This window comes from Podarcis raffonei, chromosome 9, assembly GCF_027172205.1.
Source record: "Podarcis raffonei isolate rPodRaf1 chromosome 9, rPodRaf1.pri, whole genome shotgun sequence".
Lineage (NCBI taxonomy): Eukaryota > Metazoa > Chordata > Lepidosauria > Squamata > Lacertidae > Podarcis > Podarcis raffonei.
In genome coordinates, this window is record NC_070610.1 from 21,731,380 (window position 1) to 21,742,137 (window position 10,758).

At 45.9% G+C, this 10,758-nt stretch overlaps 1 protein-coding gene across 1 annotated transcript; it reads right to left on the reverse strand.

Moving 5' to 3' along the window:
- Positions 1-3,903: 3,903 nt before the first annotated feature.
- Positions 3,904-10,758, reverse strand: FGF20 (fibroblast growth factor 20). Its single transcript, XM_053402597.1, has 3 exons — positions 10,092-10,758; positions 6,599-6,702; positions 3,904-4,888 (listed from the first exon to the last, which is right to left on the reverse strand). Exons 1-3 carry the CDS (start codon positions 10,384-10,386, stop codon positions 4,643-4,645), a joined length of 645 nt encoding a protein of 214 aa, XP_053258572.1. The 5' UTR covers positions 10,387-10,758; the 3' UTR covers positions 3,904-4,642.

Below are 10,758 nucleotides of genomic sequence, written 5' to 3' on the forward strand. Positions count from 1 at the left end.
AACTATGCTACTTGGGACACACACCTGGCTCGGTGGTATAAGCACACATCTTGTATGCCGAGGCCCCTGTTGCAATCCATGACACCTCCAGCCCTACGAACCTCAGACAGCAGAGCTGGGAAAGATTTCACCAGTAGGGAGAGAGAGCAGTGATCTAGATGGAAAAGTCTGACTCAATATAAAGTGGGTTCATATGCATTGTGTCGCTTACCAAGAGCATGAGGGGCAGGGAGTGGGTCTCATATGACCCAATCCAATGCTCCTGCCATCCCACATTTCCCAAACCTCAACCTCCATACCTCCTTTACTGTAAGCAGCAGCAACAATGGGGAGCTGGGGAAGCAACAGAGCCCCACCTGCAATGTCTCCCTGGCCACTGTTTGCTGGTATATTACATGGGAGAGTATTAATGAAAAGAAAATGCACACACCCCACCTTCAGTCTGTGTAGACACTCTAAATTTAAAGCACATTTGATTTATGGGTCCCGTAGTTTGTTAAGGGTTTCTGGGAATTGTAACTCTGAGGGGTAGATTGCAGGGCCCATAATTGTTTGAGGGAAAGCACGTGTTTCAAATGTGTTTTTAAGGTACGGTGTGTACTCCTGAAGTGGCACAAAATTCAGAGTTGTATCATCACAGTCTAGCTCCCGTCCTCATTTGGCATAATGTGTAGAACAGCTCTTAGCTTTACATAAGCATGAGTGGGAGCAGGCTGCACATCTAACAACTTCTGGCTAAATGAAGAAAAGAGACTTTGGCTGATGTTCCTATCTCCGATAGTGCTGACTTACGGACATGTTGTTGCCAACTTAGCATGCCGTCTGAGGCTTGGCAGGCTCTCCTGACTGCTTCCCCGCTGCCCATTAAGCATCACCTCTAACTCATCCGTGCTGAGATGAAGCCAACTGGCCTGCCTCCAGCACCCAGTCTTTGTCAGACAAGCAAATGACACTGTCTGGCTCCAGTATAAAGAAGGCCAGTGTTGAGCATGCTCACGTTATCGATGACACTGTACGCCACACATGACACCCTGATTTCTCTCAAAAGTGCGGGGCCTATGTGAAAACATGGCTGAGCTCCTTAGAAGCCCATCATTCATAGATGTTAGCACAACCAGGGGCACCATCAGCGCAGGACTTTGGAGCAGATGTCTAGGGCAGAATGAGCAGAAGAGAGGCCAAATGCAAGAGGGCTGGCTTGCTACATTTGGGGTGGGGGCCCTATCTGGACACATTGTCCTCTAAAGACAGGGGGTCCCCATGAGGCCAGATTTCCAAACTGCACCCCTGACCACAGCTTCATCTTCCAGCTTTTCTGTCTTGTGAATGAATATTCAGAACCATTCTAAGTGAGTTTCTTCCACACTGATTGGAGGGGAGGACCCGTACCAATGGATTCAAGTTACGAAAGGAGATTCCGATTAAACACCAGGAAGAACTTTCTGACAGTAAGAGCTGTTAGACAGTGGAACAGACTCCCTCAGAAGGTGGTGGACTCTGTTTCATTGGAGGTTTTTAAGCAGAGATTGGGACACAGGTGGTGCTGTGATCTAAACCACAGAGCCTAGGGCTTGCTGATCAGAAGGTCGGCTGTTCGAATCACCGCAACGGGGTGAGCTCCCGTTGCTTGGTCCCTGCTCCTGCCCACCTAGCAGTTCGAAAGCACGTCAACGTGCAAGTAGATAAATAGGTACCACTCCAGCAGGAAGGTAAACGGTGTTTCCGTGCGCTGCTCTGGTTTGCCAGAAGCAGATTAGTCATGCTGGCCACATGACCTGGAAACTGTACGCTGGCTCCCTCGGCCAATAAAGCGAGATGAGTGCCGCAACCCCAGAGTCGTCCGCGACTGGACCTAACGGTCAGGGGTCCCTTTACCTTTACCTTTAAGCAGAGGTTGGATAGCCATCTGTCATAGAGCTTTTAGTTGAGATTCCTGCATTGCAGGAGGTTGGAGCAGATGACCCCAGGGTTGCTTCCAAGTCTACAATTCTATGACCGTGCATAACTTGTAGAAAGACACAGTCCATTCACACAATACTTTTTTTTTTTAATTGTTTCAACCTTCCCAAGGTATATGCCGCTCCAGGGGAGCCATGCAATGAGTCAACTGTGGGTTGCAGATGACAGACATCAGGAATTGCTATGAACATGATTTCTAGGGGAAACGCTACCTCCATCATGGGAGATGCTGCTGGCTATAGCTGTTATCCACCAGTTCACAGGTTACATGCAGGAGGAAGTTGGAGTGCTTGCAAACATAGAAAAGGGCCTTGTGTGAATGTGGACCTATGCTCAGGCATGCCTAAATCCTATTGATATACAGGACACTGAATGTGTGCTTCATCTCACTGATTTCAACAGAATTTAGGTAGAGAGTTGCATATCACTATATTATACCCAAAGTGATTTCAAGAGGACCTCACACAAGTAATATATGACAGGCACACAGCCACTTGGGGGGGATTTTTATCTTTGCACAGGACCCTGCCAATTTTACAATTTATCTAAAGTTTAGCCCAAAAGCACAGGTCAAGAATCGCTCATGTCCTTAAAAGCCAATGAACCACCATATGGCTTCGGCTAACCAGGATTTTATGTGATGATTGCAATTCTCTCTTTAAAATCTTTGTCCTCGATCCATCTACTGAAGCTTTACAGTATAGTAATACTGGAAATAGTGTTGTATTCTATTTAGTCATATAGCTAATGTATCAGCTATAGTAGCCTGAAGACCGCCGAGTCTCTACCAGGCACCAAACTGCTTTGGATAGAATGTCTCTACTTTGGTCGTGGAGCATTTTGGTGTCTAGCTTCAGTGTAATATTATCCACCATTTCCCCTTTGTATGTGTAATTTGTACGTGCACTGCAAGCACGCAATGGCCTGTTCATGCTTCTTTCCAGAAACTCCAGCATGTTGCTCCTGTAATTCAAGCCATCCATGCGAGCATTTGTACATAGGGAAACTGGAGTGCAGAAGGAATAAATTCACTTGTTCACATGAAATTAAAGAGCATGTCTAGATGGAATGTATGTCTGTGGTGAACAGTGAAATGCCATCTACTGCCTTTCCTGAACTTCAGTTGCAAACCGTATGTCAGAAACTCTTCTAGGCTGAAGTCTCTGAAGCCTCTGATGTCAAAGCAACTGGGAATAGCATGGAGTGTACCAATTCTGCCATGCAAAACCTTTGAATGGAAGCAACTGAGCAGCTGTAATTCTCTAGTATTACTTCCATGGTTCCTTTCATGGGTTGTGCCTAAAGTGAGGGAAGGGTGCATGATGCCTTCCAGAGTCTGAGTATTATTGACAATGCCACCAAATTCCAGCATAAGACTTATTTAGGATCCTGAAAAGTGTGGCATTTTCAGGCTCTCTGTTCCAAATCTATAGCCATTCTTTAAGCATGTATAATGGTACGGAACACTGTATTTTGTTCTCTGTGAGCCTTCAAGCAACTTCAGGCATTAAAGTGGACCAGGAGGAAACAGGAAGTGCAGGTAACTCAAGTTTTATCTGTTTCCTGTCTCAGAACCCTCCATGACAAGAGCTTTCAAAGCCATCCTAACCACAGTGGAGGGTGTAGACAATGCTGGTGGGGCTTATGGGAGTTGTAGTCCATCAACTTCTGGAGGACACCAGACTCCCCATCTCATGACATAACAGTTACTATCAAGGACCAGAGTCATCATGAAGAACCAGAGAGTTGAAAACATAGATGCCTCTGTATAATAGCCATGTGCAATCTGAGACATAGGAGTGGGAGAGGACTACCCTTGCCTCTGCTACCACTGATGGACAATTCCATTAAGTAACAACAGTGAAACAAACAGATGGAAGTTTATCTTTAATTCCCTTTTAAATGTGCATTTTTTAAAAATCCAGTACAAATATAGGGGGCAGCCAACAACTTTTCCTATGTAAGGCAATGGAGCGTGCATAGAAATATAACCCCAGTTTTTTATTTCCCAACAATGATATTTCCAGAGATGTTGCTCCATTTGAACTCTTTGGGGGATACAACACCCCTTTTCTTGACACTACCTTGGAGTAAATATTGGCACCATAATTGATTTTTCATTGGGGTAAAGGGTTGTACTCTCTTCATAGCCCAGTAAAAAATAAACTCTGTAATAAATAAATATTTAAAATAAATATATGCACTCTGAAAGTATATAAATTAGGTCCATCCTGAAGGGAAAAACAAATCCAGATTTCACTTCCCGAGTTAGCGCTGTCCCCATAGATTGACACTCCCAATCCACACAGCTTGCCATTCATTCTTTTCCTGCCATTTCTTCCATTTTCCTACAATCTGCCTCCACATGCTTTAGGTAGCTATTTGTGTTCTAGGTGAAGGGAGAAAGCAATCCAGAACAGTCTGGTTTGAAGTCCAGTTCCAACTTCTCCTTGTCTACTTGACTGGCGCACGAGCGAGCAAACCAAAAAGAGGTTGACCCACTTGACCTCAAGGCCCACTCTCCTAAATCCAGACGTTGGGCAATGAAGGGCTTGTCTACCACTAACAGCTTCTCTGACAACCGGGACCCTAGATATCTCAGAACTCCACAGCATTCGGAAGTTCTTCGTGCTTTTGTTACCATTGAGGCTAAGAGACTCCATTCTCCTCCAGTGTTCTGACTTCAGCTGAATACTAACACATCCTTGTAGAGCTCTGGTACACGTTCTGGATCCACTGGCCTGGGCAAGAAATGGGTGAATTTCTGGTGTCTTTTGGACCTCGCCCCGTCTCGGGGACTGCCGTCTTTGTTTAGCGCCACAAAGTACCGCCGGCCAGAGTCCCCATGCTTGTACACATTGGAGGAGTATGTGTTGTACCAGTTCTCTTCAAACTGTTCTTTGAAGACACATTCAGGAGTCAGCTTCTCCTGTGGAAATTTTAGGAATAAACACAGAGGTGAGAAATCTGATTAAGTAAATGCCTCAAAGGTGGCATCACTCTAAATGCAGCTTTCCTTTCACTTGCTCAGATAAGAGCCAACTAATTCTTTAGGCAATGACTATTCTTAGGCCACCCCCAAAAAATTTGTTTTTGGAATAAAAGCTTTTTAAAAATGAATTTTGCTTACAAGGCAGCTTTCCCTCTAAAAGTCAGTCTAAATGTGCATCGATACATATAAATCAGCAGGTACATTTTTATGCAGATTTGTACCATGGGCCTATTTGTGCCATTTTAAGGATCTAGCAATACACCTAACCCTCCCCACCTCGGATTACCATATTGGCCCGAATATAAGCCGCACTTTTTTCCCAAATTCCGACCGTGAAAAGTTAAAATGTGGCTTAAATTCGTGACCTTACAAAATTTGGCTTTTACGATGTCGCTGCTGAAACAGACTTAGGGTAAAACAGAACGGGTGTGAGTGCCTGCGGATTTTTAAGGGAGTGGCTTATATTCAGGTATTGTCTTTTTTTCTTTTCCCCCCTTGAATTTTAAAGGTGCAGCTTATTTGTGGGTGTGGCTTATATTCGGGCAAATATGGTATATCTCCTATGCTTCCAGAAGAGAAGCAATAGATCCATTGCTTTAATTAAAGAGTCAAAGGGAAGCATTGGGGATATACAGTGATACCTCTGGTTATGAACTTAATTCGTTCAGAGGTCCATTCTTAACCTGAAACCGTTCTAAACCTGAGGTACCACTTTAGCTAATGGGGCCTCCCGCTGCCGCCACGTGATTTCTGTTCTCATCCTGAGGTAAAGTTCTTAACCCGAGGTACTACTTCCGGGTTAGCAGAGTTTGTAACCCGAAGTGTTTGTAACCTGAGGTGTCTGTAACCCGAGGTACCACTGTACTGAATTGGCCTGAATATAAGATGATTATTTTATTAACAAGAAAGAAAGTACACCCCAGAGTTCCACCGGCTGAATCACAGTAGAGCAGCAAATTTCACTGCCAGCCGTCTATGCTCTGGTATTTATGTGTACAACTCCTTCATTCTCTCTCTCTCTCTTTATTTTGGTGAACAGAGAATGAACTCAGCATGACTTGCTTTGCAAGATTGATACCGGAAGAAAAATATTAGCTACTGAACCCCCTTACATACGTAACTGTCTGCACTCCTAGACCAGTTTTGCCAACCTGGTTGCCCTTTCAGACTACAACTCCCATCAGCCCTGGCTGCAGCTAGTAGGTATTGTAAGTCCAAAACCTTTGGAAGGCACCTGGGTTGGCTAAGGCTGTTGTAGATTAACAATACTAAGACTCCCTTGTCCCCTCACTCCTTGCAAATTGGACTTCTTTCTTCCCTCAGAACTAAATGTCATTCACATGAGCTGGCTGGAACCAGATTGCCACTGCACATGAATGAAAAGTGCACCCAATGACTCCTTTAACTCTGCTCGTAGCAGCCAGGGAAGTTGGCCTGACATCTGGGGAAGGGGCATAGCTCAGAGACAGAGCATATCTCTGCATGCAGAATGGTCCGGCACTAGGTGATAGGAAAGGATAATAATAAATGGGTATGATCCAACTTTCTCTGACACCAGCAGCAAAATTCCCAGTGGCTATAACAGATCAAGTCGACAGGAAATCTGAGCTTATAGCACAAGCTGAGTGATACAATGGTACTACTTACAGAGCCATAAAGTTCTCCTTTTTCATTCATTCCAAGGTAAAGGCCGCTGTCCACCCCTCGAATACTGACTAATCCCACGGCCACACTGATGAATTCAAGGATACCTGCATAAAGGAGGGAGAAAAACAAACGTTTGTTTTCAACTTCCATGCACGTTGCAGTGAAGACATATTTATAAAGTATTACCAAAGGCAGACAGAGACTTAGCTATGCAAAATCTAACTGTAATATTTTGTTATAGCACAGAACACCCTCACAAGGTGTAGCCCTGAGTTACAATGGTTCAAATACTGGGCACGATCCGGACAAAACTAAGCCCTTTGACATTTCATTGATTTCAACGAGAGTGTTAAGCATGCGCCCAAGTCTCTCCAGCTGAAATCAGTGGAACTTATAAGTGCAACTTTGGCTAGGCTATCCCATTCTCTGTTAAATAATAACAGTAATCAAATATTTGGATTGTTGGAAAGGAAGTTTTTGATAACTGCTTTTAAAAATCATGGCTCCCCCCCCCCTTTTGAAATATTGCCATCTGATTTTAGGCATAGCTTTGAATCTTTCTTCTGTATTTATCAATGCTGTTTTATTTTCCGAACTCCCAAAGCAAGATAATGAATGTTCTATCATTTGCAGCCTTGGGAGTTTTAATTGAAAGTTGCCAGGGTCTTGGTTTGTGTAATGCTGAGTGGCAGCCCAGCCAAATCTTCTACAAAGATCAGATATTAAATCTTCCCACTGCAAATAAATCATCAGAGATTTCGGAGTTCCCAATATTCAAAGTTCCATTGAAAGACATGGGAGGTATTCTGCCTTTCTGATATCATTTTCAAAGAAAAACTCCCCTCCCCTCCCCCGCTCCAATTCATAATAAGCAGGTGATTCAATCCACAAAGACACCACATCAGACAAACCTATTGAGAATGGCGATAGAATAAAGAAGCACCAAGAATGTTTGATCTCGATCTCAAACTCTCTCTCTCTTTGGAGGTAATTATTCTGTGTTTACATGCTGTAAGAAATTTCCCTTCTGTGCAGAACTCTGTTGAACTGACGTTCTCTTCAGTCTGGAAACCTTGATGTTTCCAGTGTGTGTTGCAAAATCAGTTAAGAACCTTTTGCAATGGGTTGTTTTGACTATGGGAAACCTGATAGAAAACCCCTCCATTGGCCTTTTGTGTCTGTTCAAACCCCTCCATGGTTGTCAACAGTAGCAGGTTTCTTCAGATAAGGCTGTGCTTCCTGCAATCTGCCAGTTTTTGTTTGCTCTTACAAATTAAGCAACCTTTCCCAATCTTGCATTAAGTCTCTTATTGTCATTAAGGCACAGTGTCGAAGCAATGATTCTTCAACATCAACGTCGTTGGACTGGTCATGTTGTTTGGATGCCTGATTATCGACTTCCAAAGCAGCTACCCTATTCCCAACTTAAAAATGGAAAGCATAATGCTGGCGGTCAACAAAAGAGGTTTAAAGACTCTCTCAAGGCAAATCTATTTTAAAAAGGAATTAGGAAACACTAGCCTGCGAGCGCTCCAATTGGAGAACAGCCTTTACCAAAGGTGTCATGGACTTTGAAGACACTCAAACTCAGGGCAAAAGGGAGAAACGAGCTAAGAGGAAGGCACATTTGGCAAACCCTCACCATGTGGAAGGATGTGCAGATCCAGAACTGGCGTCCACAGTTACCTATGGACACACTGCTAAGACCGTGTTCATGGAAGACAATCTTACTCAGCTCCGAGTGATCGCCAGAGAAGAAGAAGAAGAAAACTTGAATCCTAAATAGAGCAAGGGCCTTCTCGGTAGTCGCACCCACCCTGTGGAACGCCCTCCCATCAGATGTCAAAAAATAAACAACTACCTCACATTTAGAAGACATCTGAAGGCAGCCCTTCAAGCTAGGGAAGTTTTTAATGACTGATGTTTTAATGTATTTTTAATCTTTTGTTGGAAGCCACCCAGAATGGTTGGGGAAACCCAACCAGATGGGCGGGGTATAAATAATAAATTATTATTATTATTATTATTATTATTATTATTATTACTACTACTACTAATGCAGGTCAGAGATGTAGCAAGTTATCAGACTACTGGCTGGTGTGTCAGGTCACGTGTGGACCTGGGAGACACCTGCTATGCCATAAACTCAATGGTTGGCCTTCCTCAAGTCACCCTGCCTTCTTTTTCTAATCTGCGAAATGGGCATAGTAAAAAATCTATAGGGCTGTTGGGAAGAGAATCAAACTATCTTCGTAGGAATACAGCCGTAGACTCACAGTCTCCTCACTGCTCTTAAGGCAGGCAGGCGGCCTGTTCTGTTGCATACAGTGCCTGGCATAGCAGAGCTAAATAGACGTGAAACAGCAGTAGCTGCGGTTGTTTATGCAGGACCATCACAGTTCAGTTCCACTTTGCACAGCAGCGTCTTGTTAAAGTGCAGTCTTGCACACATTTGCGTATGCCTAACTCCCACTGGAACGCATGGGGCTTAATACACAGGTAGCGAAGGGCAGGGCTGCATTGCAAACAATTAAGGAAGGCAAGACCTACATTCATTTGTTAGAAGAAAAATCAAAGCACTGGCAAAGATCAGAGTGAAAGGCTGGAATTGACACGCCCTCTTCCTCCCCTCAGCCAGAGCAGTGTGTCCAGGTATGCCGCTGTGATATGTCTCTGTATTTCCGCATATGCACACACACATGCTGCCTACATACAAGCGGTGCAGATCACTGAGCAAATACATATGGCGTTTCCTTTCTAAAAGGAGAGGTCCTGAGGCTCTCTAGGGCAGCACGCCCTGACCTGGAAGCCCTCTCTTCTCATCCGCACCAGCTAATTACCTACTTCCTGCAGGAAAGCACACCTGTGTCCAAAATAGCATGCAACCACCATGAGAATAACTATTGACATGGAAACTGTGGCCCATTGCAGTTTTCAGGTGCAGCGCTATTTCTTGCAAGGATTTCACCCACAACGTTCATCTGCTGCACAGTATGGGATGCAGCTGTCGGTGGGGCCGGAAAGGCACTCTGCACATGCTCAAGGAAATCGTTTGTTACTTCATGCCTACAATGCCCTCCTTTTCCCCCCAAAAAAAGGTTGTTGCTCCAAACAAAGCCTTGCAAACAGATGCTGGAGCATGAGACTTAATCTCAGAGCCATGGGTTGGGGCAAAAGATTCCTGCATTGCAGGGGGTTGGACTAGATGATCCTTGGGATCCCTTCCAACTCTACGATTCTAATGATGCCCTCCCCCCCCCAATTCCCTCAGGCTCTTGTCTCCAGCATCCCTTTGCCGCGGTCCTAGCCCGGATCTAAAGCGGTTTATGCCTTTAAGCCAGAGGTCCGTTGCTATACCATCTGTTGCTATAGGACGCTTCCTTCGCAAAGGGAGAAGCTGGGGGGAAGAAGCCGCGGAAGAGAGCGAAGCCTGCTTGGAAAGAGAGGGAAGGGAGGAAGGAAGGAAGGAAGGGGGAAGAGTGAGGAGCCTTACCGAAGAGGCTGTGGTCTTGCCGAGTGCCTTGCACGCTGCCGTCGGGCAGGATCTGCAGGTGGAAGCCCGTCCTGCAGTAGAGCTGCCTCCGGCGCAGGATGCCTTGCAAGTGCGCCAGCTCGGTGGCCCCCGACGCCGCTGCGCCCCCTCGGGAGCCCCTCTCCACCTGCGCCAGGCGGTCGCCCAGCAGAGGCGGCCTCTCCCCGGACGGAGGCAGGAGGAAGTGGGAGCCCACCTGCTGGCCCAAGCCCTCCAGGCCGCCTAGGAAGCCCCCGACGTCGGCTAAGGGAGCCATGGAGGAGTCCCAGCGAGGAAGGGATGGAGAAGGACGGCGGGGAGATATATAATATTATGGACAGGTAGATGTATGCAGAGAGTCACGTCTCAAGGCTCACAGCTGGGGCTTCTCCCGGAGGCCGGACTCCGCATCCAGATAGCAGTTGCCTGTCTGGGGAGGCTCTCCTCTCTCCCTAGGCATGGGGCTGGCGGGACTGGGCTGAGCTTTGCATAAACATCCACAGCCGGTGCTGCTGCTTCTGGCTCGATGCAAGCGAGGTCTCTCCAAAATTGCGCGTGGGGGAATCTCTCCAGCTCGCGCTCTATATATAGCCACGTCGGGCGGGTTTCCCCCCTGACATATGCTAATGCGGATGCGCGCCCCGGCGTT